The 20,971-nt window shown below is 44.1% G+C and overlaps 1 protein-coding gene across 1 annotated transcript in view; it reads right to left on the reverse strand.

Moving 5' to 3' along the window:
* The window catches only part of LOC124003923 (cystic fibrosis transmembrane conductance regulator-like), a 49,701-nt gene extending 34,079 nt beyond the window's left edge, over window positions 1-15,622 (reverse strand). Inside the window, 7 exon segments of the mRNA XM_046312575.1 lie at window positions 3,426-3,551; window positions 4,672-4,835; window positions 8,042-8,131; window positions 8,582-8,797; window positions 9,824-9,935; window positions 11,817-11,927; window positions 15,294-15,622. Coding sequence (XP_046168531.1) covers window positions 3,426-3,551; window positions 4,672-4,835; window positions 8,042-8,131; window positions 8,582-8,797; window positions 9,824-9,935; window positions 11,817-11,927; window positions 15,294-15,346 — 872 coding nt within the window. The 5' untranslated portion in view covers window positions 15,347-15,622.
* Window positions 15,623-20,971: the final 5,349 nt, after the last annotated feature.

The following is a 20,971-nucleotide window of genomic DNA, read 5'->3' on the forward strand; positions in this document are numbered from 1 at the left end:
GAAAATCAAAAGAAATCAGCCAAGACCTCAGAAAAAGAACTGTAGACCTCCACAAGTCTGGTTAATCCGTGGGAGCAATTTACAAATACCTGAAGGTACCACGTTCATCTGTACAAACAATAGTACGCAAGTATAAACACCGTGGGGCCACACAGCCGTCATACCACTCAGGAAGGTGACGCATTCTGTCTCCTAGAGATGAACGTACTTTGGTGCGAAAAGTGCAAATCAATCCCAGAACAACAGCAAAGGACCTTGAGTAGATGCTGGAGGAAACCGGTACAAAAGTATCTATATCCACAGTAAAACGAGGCCTATATTGACATAACCTGAAATGCCTCTCAGCAATGAAGAAGCCACTGCTCAAAAACCGCCATAAAAAAGCCAGTTTACGGTTAGCAACTCCACATGGGGACAAAAATCGTACTTTTTGGAGAAATGTCCTCTGGTCTGATAAAACAGAAATATAACCGTTGGGCCATAATGACCATCGTTATGTTTTGAGGAGGGGGAGACTTGCAAGCTGAAGACACCATCCCAACCATGAAGCACAGGGGTAGCAGCATCATATTGTGGGGTGCTTTGCTGTAGGAGGGACTGGTGCACTTCACAAAATAGATGGCATCAAGAGGGGGGGAAATTATGTGGATATATTGAAGCAACATCTCAAGACATCAGTCAGCAAGTTAAAGCTTGGTCGTAAATGGGTCTTCCAAATGGACAATGACCCCAAGCATACTTCCAAAGTTGTGGCAAAATGGCTTAAGGACAACAAAGTCAAGGTATTGGAGTGACAAACACAAAGCTCTGGCCTCAATCCTATAGATAATTTGTGGGCAGAACTGAAAAAGCATGTGCGAGCAAGGAGGCCTAGAAACCTGACTCAGTTACACCAGCTTGGTCAGTAGGAATGGGCCAAAATTCACTCAACCTATTGTGGGATGCTTGTGGAAGGCTACCCAACACATTTTACCCAAGTTAAACAATTTAAAGGCATTGCTACCAAATACTAATTGAGTCGTGGCCAAAAGTTTTGAGAATGACACAAATATTAATTTCCACAAAGTTTGCTGCTTCAGTGTCTAGATATTTTTGTCAGATGTTACTATGGAATACTGAAGTATAATTACAAGCATTTCATAAGTGTCAAAGGCTTTTATTGACAATTACATGAAGTTGATGCAAAAAGTCAATATTTGCAGTGTTGATCCTTCTTTTTCAAGACCTGCCCTGGCATGCTATCAATTAACTTCTGGGCCACATTCTGACTGGTGGCAGCCCATTCTTACATAATTACTTGTATTTGTAAGTCTTGAGTAAAATTACGTGTATTACTCATCTCTGCTGTCCTGCGCCTGACTCCTCTGCACCAGCTACACCCAGACCTATTACATCGCCTCACTGTGCGTGCAGATGCACTCACACCTGCCTGCTGCCATTCCTGAGCAAGCTCTGTACTGGTGGTGCCCCGATCCCGCAGCTGAATCAACTTTAGGAGACGGTCCTGGCACTTGCTGGACTTTCTTGGGCACCCTGAAGCCTTCTTCACAACAATTGAACCGCTCTCCTTGAAATTCTTGATGATCCGAAAAATGGTTGATTTAGGGCAATCTTACTGGCAGCAATATCCTTGCCTGCGAAGCCCTTTTTGTGCAAAGCAATGATGACGGCATGTGTTTCCTTGCAGGTAACCATGGTTGACAGAGGAAGAACAATTATTCCAAGCACCACCCTCCTTTTGAAGCTTCCAGTCTGTTATTCGAACTCATCCAGCATGACAGAGTGATCTCCAGCCTTGTCCTCGTCAACACTCACACCTGTGTTAACGAGAGAATCACTGTCCTTTTGTGGCAGGGCTGAAATGCAGTTTAAATGGTTTTCTGGGATTCAGTTAATTTGCATGGCAAAGAGGAACTTTGCAATTAATTGCAATTCCTCTGATCACTCTTCATTCTAGAGTATATGCACATTGCCATCATACAAACTGAGTCAGCAGACTATGAAATTAATATTTGTGTCATTCTCAAAGGTTTTGGCCATGACTGTATGTAAACTTTTGACCCACTGGGAATGTGATGAAAGAAATAAAAGCTGAAATAAATAATTATAGTGATAGTTTAATACTTCAATAGTTTGAATGTATTTGGCTAAGGTGTATGTAAACTTCCGACTTCTAATGTCTTAATCAAAATGACGGATTGCCTCTTATTCCGCCCATCGCTCCCTTATGCCATAGTTTGTACATTTCATTTGTAAGTAGAAACCACATTTGTCAAAGCAAGTCAGCCAAATCAGCTATGTTTTTTAAAAAGCCAGTAAATGAGGCTGAATGAACTGTTTAGCTGCCAGATGAACTATTTCGCTATGCTGATAGCCAGGTTTAATAGTGGTAAGGATTCACTCCATGTTGCTGAAAAGAAAGCTCTGCAGTTGGGACAGCTTTATGTGCAATTCAAAGTGCAATTAATGTACTGTTTAATATTGTGTTGTGTTTTTTTTTTTTTAGTGGCTTTACTGGCATGTATTGCACATTTGTTTTACCGTTTGCCCCACCAAGATTTACATTCTAAAATCAACACTGGTTATATAGCGAGTGTGCCCACTTTGGTATTGGCACATGCCCTTTAGTCAACATCTCGCAGATACCGTGCGGGTAGATGAGATTATTATGGACAAAAGAGCTAGATTATTTTTATTTGTCAAACGGCAGTCAAGCATCGACCATCCTGTCACCTGTATAAGACCCTCGACATTTATTGTAAAGTGACACAAATGTGAGCCCAATGCACACTAATACTGTGGCCCCAACTAGGATGCCCAAGAGGAATTTATTTAATTACTATTTAGAACACCAAAACTGGAATGACACACTCAGTAATGATTGCGCAATTTTTTTTGCGCAGAAAACGCCACCAAAACGCTAGGCTTGGTGTGGGCTAGCCCGTGCTAGGCTTGGTGTGGGCTAGCCCATGCTGGGCTTGGTGTGGGCTGGCCCATGTTGGGCTGGTGTGGGATTGGTGTGGGCTAGCCTGTGTTGGGCTTGTTGTTGGGTAGCCTGTGTCGGGCTGGTGTAGGCTAGCCAGTGCCCACATTGCCCACTGAATACCAACATGGGGCCAATGGAGTCATGTTTGCTGCCTTAAAAATTGCTTGTTAGGTCACTTGGCTCTGTTGATGTACAGCACTTGTCAAACTCATTCCACAGAGGGCCACGTGTCTGCAAGTTTTCATCAACCCTTGTATTCGATTGATGAATTAACGTCACCAACTAGTAAGGAACTCTCCTCACCTGGTTGTCTAGGTCTTAATTGAATGGAAAAAAAACAAAAACCTGCAGACACTCGGCCCGCCGTGGAGTATGACACCCCCGATGTACAGTATTAGGTTGTAGTTAGGTTATGGAGGGTTTTGTGTGTGTGTCTTACTGTCTGATGTTCTTGATGATGGTCTCCATCACCTCCTCCCAGCCGTAGGCCTTCACTGAGTGGATGTTCTCTACTATCTCTGAGGTCAGAGCCAGGCGACGACTGATCATCCCTGCTCTTTTCTGCCTGATTATAGGACACCCCCCACACACACACACAAACACACACACACACAAACACACACACACAAACACACACACAAACACAGAATAAGACACATACGTACATACACACACCAGATGATACAATTCCTTTCCAAGTTCAGTGAGATGGCTGAGGATAAACATCCAAACTTGATGGGTCTGCATGTTAATTAACCAGATTTATTCCTGGGTAAAAAGGTTTTTGTGCCGAATACACTGTGGTGTTATAGATGTCACGTTTATGGGCATGTCACAACAGTGTGTAGGAGGGAGATTCCAAGATGTGGGAAGTGTGAAGGAGGACATGTGGGACAGAGGAAGGTGTAGTTTTGGTGTGAACAGTTGTCAACTGTAGGGGTGCCCATGTTGCTGGGGATCAGAGGTGTCCGGTTCGAGAGAGGCAAGTTGAGGTGGCCAGGGTCAGAGTAGTGCAGAAGAAATTGTATGCTGAGGCAGTGAAGAAAGCAGAGGAACGTCAATCAAGGGTAAGGGATTCTGAGAGGATCCCTGTGAATAGTAGATCTGTGCCAGAACAGAGGGACAGGCCAATGAGTGATATATGTTTCAGTAAGGTTGGCTTCTTAGCATTCAATAGCCATGGATATCAATTGTACCGCAGAGGTGGAACGTAAGTCACAGAAAATAGATGTTGTGGCGGCAGCTGCAGGGAAGTACTTGGGGGTACGAGATTTGACTTCAGAAGAGTTACAGGGCGTGTTGAGTGGTAGTGTCCGGTCCACACTGGTCTTGGCCTGGGGTAGGGTCAGATCGGGTTAAAGTAGTGGAATAAGGTCGTTTGCCCTTTTACCATTTTGTATCACAAAGTTGAATGGATGTGTATTGTAGTTCAGTTGGGTGGCGCTAATGCAATATATTGGATGCCAACCGCCATTAATCTCCACCGAAGAAGAAGACTTTCCAGGCAGTGGGGAAAAAAACCTTGTCAGCATTTATCAGTTTCTTTTTGTTATCTGCGTGTCCAATATCAAACGTGAGTAACCCGCCATATTGATTACACGTTTCTAAGCTATTTTGTGTCAATTGATGCGCATTTAACGATGCAATGTTGCTTACTAGTGGGAGAATGTTAGTCCAGTACCTACCTGTGAGGCCCCATCTTCTGTGAGAGGCAGGCCTGTACAATGCCCAGCAGGGTGAGGGCAGCCAGGGCACAGAAACCATTCACCTCGATCAGTTCCCAGATCAAACCCACACACAGGATACACTGCAGAGGGGTGATCCACACAAAGTGGGCCAGGCCAAGGCTCTGCAACACACATGAATGTATGAAGAGAGATGCAGCAACACAATACTGTTGGTAAAAGCTTTTAAGTGATATCAAACTCAACGGTGACGAAGACATGGATGTCTCACGGTATGGTGGGTTATGCACAGTGGGTAAACTTTGATTAACACCTTAGTCTCCTGAATGTGTTTGGGCATTCAGGTCCAAAGAGTCCCTTTCTGAGCACTTCTTCCATGGGTGAACATGTATGGAGAGTTTTGTTTCAATCAAAAGGAATGCTGTCAAAATGGGATTGAATTCAAATGTATTTACCCTGCCATGCCTGTCAGGTGGATGGATTGTCTTGGCAAAGGAGAGATGCTCACTGACAGGGATGTAAACAAATTTGTGAGCAACATTTTTTGAGAAATAAGCTTTTTTTGTGTGTATAGAACATTTCTGGGACCTTTTATTTCAGCTCATGAAACCTGGGAGCAACACTTTACATGTTATGTTTATATTTTTGTTCAGTGTATAAACGCAACATGCAAAGTGTTGGTCCCATGTTTCATGAGCTGAAATAAAAGATCCCAGAAATGTTCCATACGCACAAAAGGTTTACATCCCTGTTAGTGAGCATTTCTCCTTCTCCAAGATAATACGTCCAACTGACAGTTGTGGCATATCAAGAAAGTGATTAAACAGCATGATCATTAAACAGGTGCACCTTGTGCTGGGGACAATAATGGCCACTCTAAAATGTGCAGTTTTGGCACATTGCCACAGATGTCTCAAGTTTTGAGGAAGCGTTCAATTGGCATGCTGACTGCAGGAATGTCCACCAGAGCTGTTGCCAGTGAATTGAATGTTACATTATCTACTATAAACCACTTCCAACGTCATTTTAGAGAATTTGGCAATACGTCCAACCAAATCAAATCAAATCAAATTGTATTTGTCACATACACATGGTTAGCAGATGTTAATGCGAATGTAGCGAAATGCTTGTGCTTCTAGTTACGACAATGCAGTAATAACCAACAAGTAATCTAACTAACAATTCCAAAACTACTGTCTTATACACACAAGTGTAGGGGGATAAAGAATATGTACATAAAGATATATGAATGAGTGATGGTACAGAGCAGCATAGGCAAGATACAGTAGATGGTATCGGGTACAGTATATACATATGAGATGAGTATGTAAACAAAGTGGCATAGTTAAAGTGGCTAGTGATACATGTATTCCATAAAGATGCAGTAGATGATATAGAGTACAGTATATATGTATACATGTGAGAGGAATAATGTAGGGTATGTAAACATTATATTAGGTAGCATTGTTTAAAGTGGCTAGTGATATATTTGACATAATTTCCCATCAATTCCCATTATTAAAGTGGCTGGAGTTGAGTCAGTGGGTGGACCAATTCAGGTGCTGTCTGTGTGGGTGGACCAATTCAGTTTGTCTGTGATATGTATGCCGAGGAACTTAAAACTTGCTACCCTCTCCACTACTGTTCCATCGATGTGGATAGGGGGGTGTTCCCTCTGCTGTTTCCTGAAGTCCACAATCATCTCCTTAGTTTTGTTGATGTTGAGTGTGAGGTTAATTTCCTGACACCACACTACGAGGGCCCTCACCTCCTCCCTGTAGGCCGTCTCGTCGTTGTTGGTAATCAAGCCTACCACTGTTGTGTCGTCCGCAAACTTGATGATTGAGTTGGAGGCGTGCGTGGCCATGCAGTCGTGGGTGAACAGGGAGTACAGGACAGGAGCTCAGAACGCACCCTTGTGGGGCCCCAGTGTTGAGGATCAGCGGGGTGGAGATGTTGTTGCCTACCCTCACCACCTGGGGGGCGGCCCGTCAGGAAGTCCAGTACCCAGTTGCACAGGGCGGGGTCGAGACTGTAGTCGATGAACAGCATTCTCACATAGGTATTCCTCTTGTCCAGATGGGTTAGGGCAGTGTGCAGTGTGGTTGAGATTGCATCGTCTGTGGACCTATTTGGGCGGTAAGCAAATTGGAGTGGGTCTAGGGTGTCAGGTAGGGTGGAGGTGATATGGTCCTTGACTAGTCTCTCAAAGCACTTCATGATGACGGAAGTGACGGTAGTCGTTTAGCTCAGTTACCTTAGCTTTCTTGGGAACAGGAACAACCGCAGACCCCTTGTAACCACGCCAGCCCAGGACCTCCACATCTGGCTTCTTCACCTGTGGGATCATCTGAAACCAGCTACACGGACAGCTGATGTAACTTGGCTTTGCACAACCAAAGAATTTCTGCACAAACTGCCAGAAACCGTCTCAGGGAAGCTTATCTACGTGCTCGTCATATTCACCAGGGTCTTGACCTGACTGAAGTTCAGCGTTGTAATCGACTTCAGTGGGCAAATGCTCACCTTCGATGGCCACTGGCACACTGGAGAAGTGTGCTCTTCACAGATGAATCACGGATTCAACTGTACAGGACAGATGTACAGGGGAGAGCGGTTTGCTGATGTCAACGTTGTGAACAGAGTGCCCAATGGTGGCAGTGGGGTTATGGTATGGGCGGGCATAAGCTATGGACAACAAACTCAATTGCATTTTATCAATGGCAATTTGAATGCACAGAGATACCGTGACGTGATCCTGAGGGCCATTGTCGTGTCATTCTTCCGCAGCCATCACCTCATGTTTCAGAATGATAATGCACGGCCCCATTTCACAAGGATCTGTACACAATTCCTGGAAGGTGAACATTTCCCAGTTCTACCATGGCCTACCACCATACATGTCACCCATTGAGCATGTTTGGGATGCTCTGCATCGACGTGTACGACAGCGTGTTCCGGTTCCACCCAATATCCAGTAACTTCACACATCCATTGAAGAGGAGTGGGACAACATTCCACAGTATAAAATGAACAGCCTGATCAAATCTACAGAATGAGAAGGAGATGTGTCGTGCTGCATGAGGCAAATGTTGGTCACAACAGATACTGACCAGTTTTCTGATCCCCACCCCTACCTTTATTTTTAAAAGGTATCTGAGACATGTGAAATCCATAGATTAGGAATTTATGAATTGATTTAAATGGACTGATTTCCTTTTATGAACTGTAACTCAGTAAAGCCTTTGAAATTGTCACATGTTGCGTTTTTATTCTTTTGTTCAGTGTAAGTAAATTATTTGGGTCCTTAATTCTCATCCATATTGTTGAGGTTAGGGTTAGTACAGCAGATGAGTTGGGTGGTTCTTACCTCATCCAGCTTGTTGAGGTGGGCTGACATCAGGCTGACTAGCTGACCTGTGCTGATCTTGTCCAGGACCCGGCTGGACAGCTTCAGAGTCTTGGGGGTTGAAGGTCAGGGGTTAGGACGGACACAAAGGGTTAAAAACGTGACACAGGAGAGGCTGCTGTGTGACACTAAGAGGATGTAGCAGCTACATAGCTGACCCTCACACCAGAGAGTGGCTACACTGAAGAGGGTGATGTGGATCTGCATGCATGCCTAGGTGGTGGCATGTCAGATGCACACAAACACTCACCACTTCCTCCTCACACACACCACTTCCCCCTCCCACACACACCACTTCCTCCCCACACACACCACTTCCCCCTCCCGCACCCCCCCACACACACATACACACCACTTCCCCTCCCACACATATCACTTCCTCCCCACACACCACTTTCCCCTCCCACACACACCACTTCCCCCTCCCACACACACCACTTCCCCCTCCCACACACACCACTTCCCACTCCCACACACACCACTTTCCCCTCCCACACGCACTTTCTTATAGATGAGGCTGAAGAGAGCGATGCGTATCTGCATGCCCAGGTGGTGCAGCCCAAAGATGGCTGGCTGCAGGAGCAGGAAGCGAGTGATGAAGAGAAGACTGAGACCCAGGGCCAGGTAGTAGCCCTGCTCCCGCTCCGGGGCATGAAAGGGGTCGAACGAGGCAATGATACGACCCAGGAGCTGGGGCTGCACTGCCTTCGACGCCTCCTGGAAGAAAAGAGAGAAAAATATATATATCTGTCATGCTATAATGATCAGTGTGTTCCTGAAAATCTGAAGTAGCCTGTATAATGAAAAACGTATCCAGTATGGGGGAGGGGTGCGGGGGAAAAGGGTCCCCTACAAAACTGAATTTGGTGGCACTTTGACATCATGATCTTAATGATATACCTTGATACCTCTGCTCTTAATCTCCCATAAACCCTGAACTGATGGGCATTCCTAGAAGGTTCCATGGGGATCACCTCACACCACCAGGTTACGCAAGACCTGCTGCTGACGTCAAACTTCCTCACCGAGCGGAGGAAACTGGGATACTCACACGGCAGTGAAACATGCTTCTTCTCCATACTATGGTCATGCCGCTAATTCACTAGTAAGTACCACACAGGTACAGGACAGAACAGGCTAACAGCTAGCCTGGGTTGGGTTGAGGTCAGTTCCATTCCAGTTCCAATTCCCTCCAATTCAACAAAGTGAAGTTGAACTCAGTTCATGTGTTGAATGAGAAACTGAAACTCCCCATTGACAAATGATCCCGTTTTTTTTAATTCTAGAATTGGAACGTCCATTTCCTTCCTGAATTGAAATGGAATTGACTGCGCACACAACCCTATCAATGGTATAACACCCCTGCGGTCACAATATATGATCTGTTCTCATATGAGAGATCCTGTATGATAGACAGATGCACTTCAAAGGGGCAAAATAACACTATATTAAGACCCAAATGGCAACCCACATTTTAAATACAAGGTTGTTCATCACCTGGTATCGTAGTAATAAAGTATGCAGGCCTTTATACCAATCGTGGCCGACTCCGGTTGTGGCGAGCCCACAATGTGTGCAGGCTTTCGCTCTAGCCAAGCTCTACGACACCCGATCAAATAGATCGTTATTCGGTTTTATATAGAGTTTGACTAATGTGGGTTAGTTAAACTAGAGCAACACATTTCCTTTTTAACTAACTGCAACCGTTGGACACCGGTGCTTCACGTGGAGAGATGGACTCACCCCAAAGTACAGCAGGATTCCGTAGAACACAAAAGGCCAGAGGAAACAACGGGAGAGCGCCCGCAGAAGACGAGGCTTCTTCTTGGCCGAAGCCACTTCTCGGTCCCATTCTCTACACCAGGAAAACAGAGCGGAGAAGTTAGAATCTATATTTTAAAAAACATTGGCTGACAGTAAAAGTAAAGTAGGGGCACATTGTTCAGGGCCCTGGTGTATAACCTGGGCACTTTGGCTGACTTGTTAAACGGAGTGCAGAGACCTTGGCGAACGAGGGAGAAAAAGAGGTAAGAGAGAAATGTGAGAATTTGTGAGAAAAAGAGAGCGGAGGGAGGGAAAAGGCAGAGAGGGGAGAAAAAAAGGTGATGAGAGAGAGACAGAGACAGAGAGAGGGACAGGGACAGAGAGAGGGACAGGGACAGAGAGAGGGACAGGGACAGAGAGAGGGACAGGGACAGAGAGAGAGGACAGGGACAGAGAGAGAGAGACAGGGACAGAGAGAGGACAGGGACAGAGAGAGAGAGAGACAGGGACAGAGAGAGGGACAGGGACAGAGAGAGAGAGACAGGGACAGAGAGAGAGAGACAGGGACAGAGAGAGAGACAGGGACAGAGAGAGAGAGAGAGAGAGAGAGAGAGACAGGGACAGAGAGAGGGACAGGGACAGAGAGAGAGAGACAGGGACAGAGAGAGAGAGACAGGGACAGAGAGAGGGACAGGGACAGAGAGAGAGAGAGACAGGGACAGAGAGAGAGAGAGAGAGAGAGAGACAGGGACAGAGAGAGAGAGAGACAGGGACAGAGAGAGAGAGAGACAGGGACAGAGAGAGAGAGAGACAGGGACAGAGAGAGAGAGAGACAGGGACAGAGAGAGAGACAGGGACAGAGAGAGAGAGAGACAGGGACAGAGAGAGAGAGACAGGGACAGAGAGAGAGAGAGACAGGGACAGAGAGAGAGAGAGAGACAGGGACAGAGAGAGAGAGAGAGACAGGGACAGAGAGAGAGAGAGACAGGGACAGAGAGAGAGACAGGGACAGAGAGAGGGTAAGAGAATGTGTGATTGCACATGATAGATGTGATAGATCTGGCCCTTTCAAAGGTCGACTTTCACACCTATTTAAAGGGCTGCTGACACACTTTACTGTACCACTGTCCCTACGCTCACCCCATAGTGGCCCAGCATGGGACATGGTTGTGTTTATTTTGTTTCGGGGACAAAAAACACGCGTGGCATATAACAGGTGGCCTAAGATCCTTCCCTTTTTTCTTTCTACAATCCTTTCAAAGGCGTGACATTTACACACATCACAGAACGGGGACAGAGCAGAAAGGACATACCGTGAAGGGAAAGGGGAGAGAGACAGAGAGAGGGCCAGAGAGATTGAGAGGAGAAATTGACCAGATTAATTAGAGAGAGAAAGAGAGTGGTGAGAGGAATGAGAGAAAGAGAATGAGATTGAAAAATAGGAAAAGTGCATAGAGATTGAGAGAAGAGAGAGCGAAAGAAAGAGAGAGTGAGAGTGAGAGTGAGAGTGAGAGAGAGAGAGAGAGAGAGAGAGAGAGAGAGAGAGAGAGAGAGAGAGAGAGAGAGAGAGAGAGAGAGAGAGAGAGAGAGAGAGAGAGAGAGAGAGAGAGAAGAGCAGAGAGGGCCCAGCCTGCCCCACCCCACCTCCGGTGTGTTTGTTTGGGACATGCCAAAGTTTATGTTTGTCTGCCCCCCTCCAACCAAAGGCCATCCCATATTTTAGGTAGCGTGGGTCATCTAGAATTTCCAGTTCTTTATGTGTTTGTGTTCCGTATCATTGAAATGTCTGGAATCAAATTTGGACAGGAGTTAAAATAGTTAATCAAAGCACAGCACCGTGTGTGCAAACGTGTGTGCGTAATGAAGAAAAAAAGAAAGACATTTAGAATTGAGTAACTTCCAAGGATGCACAGGTGTGTTCAACATGTCTTGCATGTTCATAAAGGGAGACACTTTGGCTGATTTTACAAACCTTTCTAGTCGTTCAGAAAGATTGTCCGCCAGATCAAACGACGGTGCTTTGTAAACATCGGTCAAATCCAACTTCTTCCTGAAGCCCTTCCTCAACAGTGGAGATGTCCACCTGCAAAACAACAGAATGGATGGGTATGGGAGGTTTGGTTGGTGAAAAGTTATAGAATATAATAGCCTACTTCTGAGGTACCTACCTGTAGACCACATATGTCAGAGTCAAGGTTTTTTACGGCCCCTGGGATGATCTTGATTTATTATTAGAACCGGCCCGCAGACCGCAGCAAGCCGGCAGCCCGCAGATCTTTTACACGCACCAATACTACATTTCCCACAATGCAACGGTGACGCACCGAGCAGTAGGCTGCTTCATTTCAATATTTATTGGCACAGCAGTTGTCAGCATCACAGTAAAATTAACTTTCAGATACCCATCAAAAATGGCAAAACGGAAGGTGGACACTGAGAACCGGGGGTTTCAAACAAGGTGGGAGTCGGAGTATTTGTTCACGGAGGTAGCTGGAAAACCTGTGTGTCTTCTGTGTGGAGAAAGTGTGGCGGTACTGAAAGAGTATAATCTGAGACGACATTATGAAACGAAACACGCGGACAAAAACAAGAATATGGACATGGAACAAAGGCTACAAAAGGCAGAGGAATTAAAACGAGGCCTCAAATCTCGACAGGCTCTGTTCAAAAAGCCCAATCACAAGGCCAGGCTGCTGTCAAGGCCAGTTTTATTTTGGCAGAAGAGATCGCTAAATCAGCCCGGACATTTACGGAGGGGATTTCATCAAAAACTGCATGATTAAAGTTTGTGACGAAGTTTGCCCAGAAAAAGGCAACTCTTTTTAAATGTGAGTCTGAGCAGAAACACCATTGCCGAGAGAGTAGACCAGTTGTCCATCAATCTAAAAGAGCAGCTTGTGAAAAAGGGAAAAGATTTCATTGCATATTCCTTGGCTGTGGATGAGAGCACCGACATTTCTGACATTGCCCAGTTGTCAATTTTCATCCGCGGAGTGGACTCCAGCCTAAGCGTGACAGAGGAGTTTTTGGCTTTACGTCCTATGCATGGCACAACTACGGGGCATGATTTGTATGAAGAGGTGTCAAGATGTGTAAATGAGATGGAGCTGCCTTGGGAAAAACTTGTGGGTTTGACAACCGACGGAGCACCTGCGATGTGTGGACACAGGAGCGGACTGGTGGAGAAAATACGGGAAAAGATGCAAGAGGAAAACGCGACAGGTGAGCTGACAGCTTATCATTGTATCATACACCAGGAAGCGTTGTGCGGTAAAGCCTTGAAAATGGAGCATGTAATGAGCATCATCACGCGCACAGTTAACTTTATCAGAGCCAAAGGTTTGAATCACCGCCAGTTCAAGGCATTTCTGACGGAGTTAGAAACGGAGCATGGTGATTTGCCTTATCACACAGAGGTGCGATGGCTAAGCCAGGGAAAGGTGCTTCAAAGATGTTTCGAGCTTCGTGAGGAGATTTGTCTGTTCTTGGACAGCAAAGGGAAAGACACAACACAACTCCGAGACGAAATGTTTCTGTGTGAAATGGCTTTTCTGTGTGACATTACGAGTCATCTGAATGCAATGAACTTGCAGCTGCAGGGTCGGGATCGTGTCATCTCTGATATGTACAGTACAGTGAAGGCATTTAAAACCAAACTGACTCTGTGGGAGACGCAGATGCGGAAAGAAAATTTGAGCCACTTTCCCAGCTGCCAGACCATGAAAGAGAAGCTCTCTACCAGTGCGTTCCCGAGCGCACAGTTGGCTGATAAAATAGGTATGCTTGCCGCTGAACGCCGATTTGCTGACTTTGAAGCACAAAAAGCAGGTTGGAACTGCTCGGTAACCCATTTGCTGTTGACGTGGAAAGCTCACCACCAAACCTCCAAATGGAGTTGATTGACCTCCAATGCAATGATGCACTGAGGGCAAAATATGCGGCAGTGGGTGCTGCGGAGTTCGCCCGTTTCCTCCCCGACACAATGCCCCAGCTGCGCATCCAGGCTGCTCAAACGTTGTCTATGTTTGGCAGCACATACCTGTGTGAACAACTGTTTTCTTTGATGAACTTGAACAAAACATCACACAGAAGTCGACTTACTGCTGAACACCTCCACTCAATTCTGAGGATTTCCTCAGCTCAGAGCCTTACCCCGAACATTGATGAACTTGTGGAAAAGATGGGACACCACCAAGTATCACCCTCAACCTCAAACAAGTGAACATTACTGTGCAATCACATATTTAGAGTTTTTACTCAGTTCAAGTTTAAAAGTTAAAGTTTAATATTTGTTTTCACTGCATGTTACTTCTCCTTAAACAAAGTGTTGTTTTTGATTAATAGATTTTTGCACTTTATTTTATTGTATTTCAATCCAATTATATTTTAAAAATATTTCAGTTGAGTGGATGATAGAAAATTGCTATTATTGTTTTTTTCTTTGAAGTAAATTTAGCCCACTTTTGCTAAAATAGAAAATATAGGCTACTGATGGTGCCTTGAATACCGGTTTCTTTCATTTAATGTTCATGTTATGGGGATTTTTATATAAAGGAAATTTGTCTTTTGTGTCTGTTGAAAATTAAAGATTACTGACAGAGCCATAAGAAAATATTGCTTTATTTATCTGATCATATTGGAATATATTTGTTAGGTTTTCAGTAGGTTCAATTAGGTTCACTAGACTATATGCGTCATTTAAAAAATTTTCAATGAACATTCGAACAGTCCGGCCCTCGGCTTGTAGCTAAATTTTTTATTTGGCCCTCCGTCCATTTGACTTTGACACCCCTGCTGTAGACCAATCTCCCCTGAAGTTGAGCACAGATAAGCCTACTCAAGAACTTAATACATTGTATTAACCAAACGCCCATGCAGTCATATAGGGTGGCAAAATCATACAGCATTATATCAGCAGCATGCATGTAGCATGAGAATTAGGCCGAGGTCTACAATTTAGATAGCTGCATAATTTGTTTAAAACATTTTTTTTTTAAAGCAATGCTAAATCTGTTAAATAATGAGTTTTGGGATGGCATGGGCTTTTCCCATGACAGGACGCGTGTGGTGAGTGTTGTAGCCCACATGACATTATACATATACACTATACATGCATTTCAAACGCCGAGAGATGTTCAATATTATTGACTCATTTCATACAAAGATATCACAATTGAAAGATGGAGCGCAAAGAGCTGCTGGAATTTCATCTCGGAGCAAAACACACAGAAACGGTCCTTGGAGCATATTTGCACTTTCGTTTTTAAGCATTTACAAGAATCTACTAAAAGTGAATATTGAAAAATAATACGATTCCTGTGACCTGACTTGCCGGAAAACTGACTCTGTCCCCTTTCACCAATGCGCTCTCCATATCTGGCAACAGCCTCTGGGAAACCATTCAAGTGTTTATTTACGACATATATGAAGAAAACATATCATTCCTTACCAGAATACATATTTGGAGAGGAAGTTTGCATCTTCCACGGGTGACTTCTGCATCCTAAGAGCACCGCCAGTTTTATTTCACTGCACCTGTGTCCTATCGCTTCCTCCTTTCTCGTGGATGACCGCTAGTTCTGTTCTGACTGTCCCAGCTTGTGCCGACTGTAGAAATGCGCCGAGCAGAGGTGATGTCACTGGTGTGAAATTGTCTCCAAGCCGGAGCTGCGACCACTATCCAAACAACTAACACACAATGCAGAGCACACAACACACAGACCGCAGCAAATGGGCTGTCTTGTCCTTGCCTCGATCCCGACAATGAGAACACGTTGGTTAGCGAGAGAGAATCCTTTATGGACTCTCCAAACATCCCGGAGTGCGTCATTTCCATACTGACAAGCCTCTTCAAAAACGTACACGGGTTGCATATTGTAGCAACCCAATTTGCGGAGACATAAACTACTACATCTATAATGGCGCACCAATTTGTAGCTGGCAGGTTTCAAAGAAATCATCTCTTCTGCAATTATGTCAATTTATTTGAATCAAACGGGTATGTGATCTCATTCATTTGTTAGAATGAATATGTCCTTCAGAAAACCCAGTTACATCACCTGGGCTCCAAGCAATGTATCAGAATAAGACTTGATGATGGAGTTAGTCTGGAGAATATTAAAGAAAAAGTAAGCTACTGTCCTGACATCTTCTGGTCTGTTCCATGAAATGAGTCCTTTTGCGTCCTTTCTTATTTTATGTAGAAATTGTACATCAATATTGCATTTTAAAAGGCTGTTATATTAAATTATGTGCACTTTAATATAGACCACTTGGAAAATGAAATGAATCAGATGTTTTTATATGAATAAAGACATTTGTGAAATTCCGCGTTTTGACATGTCCCTCTGGGCACTCCTCTCCAGGCGTTCTCCTCCAAGTTATCACTATCATTGCACAGCTCTAATTATTTCGTTGCTTTGACAAAGTCATTTCGGACAATTATTATTTATTTCATGTGATTAGTGATTAATAAAAAGGTTTTAAAAAAATTCTCTCATTTTAATGTCAACCCTGTTATGTGACCTGAACTCTCGTTTTAATATGGTGAAACTATTAATTAAAACAAAGAAAATTCAAAAGAAAAATTGAACCTCTAATAGTCAACTTATTATGTAAAATAATAACCCTGTTACTTTATTTGGCACTTAATAGGCACTTACTATAGTTTTAAAAAAACATTTGAATTAACCTCTTGAGATGGTGAAAACATGTTTTTTATTAAGTTGAATATGTGCTCTTCATGGCAGAATATATACTGAACAAAAATATAAACGCAACATGTAACTATTTCAAATATTTTACTGAGTTACAGTTCATTTGAATAAATCAGTAAATTGAAATAAATTCAATAGGCCCGAATCTATGGATTTTACATGACTTGGAATACAGATATGCATCTGTTGGTCACAGATACCTTACAAAAAAAGGTAGGGGCTTTGATCAGAAAACCAGACAGTATCTCGTGTGACCAACATTTGCCTCATGATGGGAAACACATCTCCTTCGCATAGAGTTGATCAGGCTGTTGATTGTGGCCTGTGGAATGTTGTCCCAGTCCTCTTTTTAATGGGTGTGCGAAGTTTCTGGATATTGGCGGGAGGTGGAACACGCTGTCGTACACATCGATTCAGAGCACCAACAAATGCTCAATGGGTGACATGTCTGGTCAGTATGTAGGCAATCTAAGAACTGGGACATTTTCAGCTTCCAGGAATTATGTATAGATCCTTGTGATATGGGGTCGTACATTTTCATCTTCCAGGAATTATGTATAGATCCTTGTGACATGGGGTCGTGCATTATCATGCTGAAACATGAGGTGATGGCGGCGGATGAATGACAGGATCAGGATCTCATCACGGTATCGCTGTGCATTCAAATTTCCACCGATAAAATGCAATTGTGTTCATTGTCCGTAGTTTATGCCTGCCCATACCATAACCCCACTGACACCACGGGGCACTCTGTTCACAACATTGACATCAGCAAACCGCTCGCCCTCACAACTCCATTCTTACATATACTCCCTCTCCGGCGCTATAGGTCACCAGGCTGTGCATTATTATGCACACCTGTCACCATCGTTACGCGTACAAGCGCCTCACCAGACTCACCTTCCCTATATCTGTCATTTGCTTTGGTTCCTTCCCCAGGCGTTATTGTTTCATGTCTGTACGCTGCTCGTGGTTCTTATTAATTAAATCATTCACTCCCTGTACTTGCTTCCCGACTCTACAGAATAACTTCTCACCAAATGGATGCATTAGGGAGTGTTTTTTGTTTTGGCAGGTGCCATCGGAGTGCCGCTCAGGGGCAAGTGAGGATGCCTCAGCCTGCTCTTCAGGTTCACAAGACTCAGTTGTGTTGTGTGACAACACTGCACATTTTAGAGTGGCCTTTTATTGTCCCCCGCACAAGGTGTACCTGTGTAATGATCATGCTGTTTAATCAGCTTCTTGATGTGCCGCTCCTGTGAGGTGGATGAATTATCTTAGCATAGGATAAATGCTCACTAACAGGGACTCGTTTTGTGGAATGACCCTTTTACACTTCGAAATAGCAAGAGAAACGTCATAGTGTGAGATACATTCAATGGCTTTACAATCAAATAGAGTCAATAATACACGACCGGTCCTGGCATTCATCATTGCGTGCAACTGGCATTCATCATCCTGCACACCTGGACTCCATCACTTCACTGATTACCACCCCTATATCTGTCACCTCCTGAGGTCCATTCCCCAGGCAGAATTGATGATGTGCTTCATGTCTATACGCTACTTGTGTTTGTTATATTGTTCTGTGGACCATGTTCCGTTTACTATTAAACTCACCACCTGCACTTGCTTTCCGACTTCAAGCATATACGTTGCAGCACCACCAAGGCGAGGCAGAAGCACGTATAGACTGGAGCAACCCACTGAATGATTTCCATATGTTCAAAGAAAATGTAGCTGACATTTTACTTGATTGAGCCAAAGCTTTCATCGGACTCTTAGGGGGAAGGCCCATCTCTCATTCCCAACAAGTATTGATCCCCTTGAGGTTTTTGGCATCTGGACCCTTCAGTTGAGAAGCAGGAGATATGTGTGCTGTAAGTGACTGTATGCAGAATAGTCCACAAGTCTGAAATGCTATATGTGAAGTGAAAGACAAATACATCAAGTTCCCCTGATGCTGCTGCCCAAGTCAACAACAAAGTAGAGTTTTATGAATGTGGGAACTTCCCTGGAGTCATTGGGCTATATAGATATACAGTGGGGCAAAAAAAGTATTTAGTCAGCCACCAATTGTGCAAGTTCTCCCACTTCTCGGAGAACTTGCACAAGAGAGAGGCCTGTCATTTTCATCATAGGTGCACTTCAACTATGACAGACAAAATGAGAAAAAATAATCCAGAAAATCACATTGTAGGATTTTTAATGAATTTATTTGCAAATTATGGTGGAAAATAAGTCACCTACAAAAACAAGCAAGATTTCTGGCTCTCACAGACCTGTACCTTCTTCTTTAAGAGGCTCCTCTGTCCTCCACTCGTTACCTGTATTAATGGCACCTGTTTGAACTTGTTATCAGTATAAAAGACACCTGTCCACAATGTCATATGGTCAGATGAAACCAAAATATAACTTTTTGGTAAAAACTCAACTCATCGTGTTTGGAGGACAAAGAATGCTGAGTTGCATCTAAAGAACACCATACCTACTGTGAAGCATGGGGGTGGAAACATCATGCTTTGGGGCTGTTTTTCTGCAAAGGGACTAGGACGACTGATCCGTGTAAAGGAAAGAATGAATGGGGCCATGTATCGTGAGATTTTGAGTGAAAACCTCCTTCCATCAGCAAGGACATTGAAGATGAAACGTGGCTGGGTCTTTCAGCATGACAATGATCCCAAACACACCGCCCGGGCAAGGAAGGAGTGGCTTCGTAAGAAGCATTTCAAGGTCCTGGAGTGGCCTAGCCAGTCTCCAGATCTCAACCCCATAGAAAATCTTTGGAGGGAGTTGAAAGTCCGTGTTGCCCAGCAACAGCCCCAAAACATCACTGATCTAGAGGAGATCTGCATGGAGGAATGGGCCAAAATACCAGCAACAGTGTTTGAAAACCTTGTGAAGACTTACAGAAAACGTTTGAGCTCTGTCATTGCCAACAAAGGGTATATAACAAAGTATTGAGATAAACTTTTGTTATTGACCAAATACTAATTTTCCACCATAATTTGCAAATAAATTCATTAAAAATCCTACAATGTGATTTTCTGGATTTTTTTTCTCATTTTGTCTGTCATAGTTGAAGTGTACCTATGATGAAAATTACAGGCCTCTCTCATCTTTTTAAGTGGGATAACTTGCACAATTTTTCGCTGACTAAATACCTTTTTGCCCCAATGTATTCCCATCAAGTGTCCCTCTACAGGAATCTCTACAGGAGTACAGGAATCTTACAAACTGGTACTCAAAAAATGTACAAAGTGTAACGTATACTCCCAATTTGCAGTTCTCCAACATTGTTGCACGTTGGAAAGGTGCAATTCATGACTCAAGGTTTTTCCAAAACTCCTCTTTGTATGCTCAGCATAATGAAGGACAAGACAGTGGAGCCATGCTTGGCGACAGTGGGAATATGCACAGACCAACTTCTCCTTCACCCCCCATCTTCATGCAATAGGACCTGAGCAACAACAGTACAACCAAGCTCATATCCGCACCAGAGGTGTATTGGAGTGCATGTTTGGTGTATGGAAGAGTCTTTTCCAGTACGCTTTCAACCAAGAAGATGCATTGTCATAATTGCAACCCCAGTGCTTCACAATTACCTCAGATAGCATGGCTGCCCAGGTCCTTGCAACGGAGGTGAGGATGATCCAGATGTTCCCATGGTTGAGGCAGACAATGACAGAAATGGACAAGCCTGCAGAGGTGCTTTTGCTGTGCAGCACTCCTCACAACAGATACCTCAAGTGATTGAAGCAAAAACGAAAATAGCCATGGATATTCACAGATGGTAATATCTGGATTCAGAACTGGTGCTGGTTGGAGAAGAACATTGCTACTGCTGCTACTTCACGTTTCCCTCCTATTTCATAGCCAACTCAACATGAAGGATGTGCATCTTCATATCATGCTCTTCTTTTAAATACATTAGTTTGGGCTCATTAAATTCCATGTCCAGTTTCTCATGCACGCTCAGCCTCTGTCTTTATCCTCCGGCCCGGGTCAGTGACACAATCTTCCTTCCTGGCTGACCTTCATCCTGTTAAGATACGTGCCCTCCAAGCTATGGTGATTATCTGCCTCTAGAAAATGGTTACGTTGCTGCATTAGAGGACATTATTTCTTCAAGAGTTGAGTTCATTACATGATTTTTATTGCAAGAGATGACTGACAACATTACATATTCCCTGCAGTCCGGGGATGGCACAGGTTTTTATGAATGTGTCCTACCAAATGAGGATTGGAACAGTCCCCCATCTGAACTGTCTAAATGGGCATCATAGGGGATACCTTCCAGGGGTTACTGTCTATCAATAATTCTGGTCAACAAGTCCCCTAGCTCATCCGTCTTTGGTATTACCAGTCGTGAAATGCTCTCTACAAGCGACAGCATCTGTCTTCTTTAAGT

The sequence above is a fragment of the Oncorhynchus gorbuscha genome, linkage group LG02 (assembly GCF_021184085.1).
Source record: "Oncorhynchus gorbuscha isolate QuinsamMale2020 ecotype Even-year linkage group LG02, OgorEven_v1.0, whole genome shotgun sequence".
NCBI classification, from domain to species: Eukaryota; Metazoa; Chordata; class Actinopteri; order Salmoniformes; family Salmonidae; genus Oncorhynchus; species Oncorhynchus gorbuscha.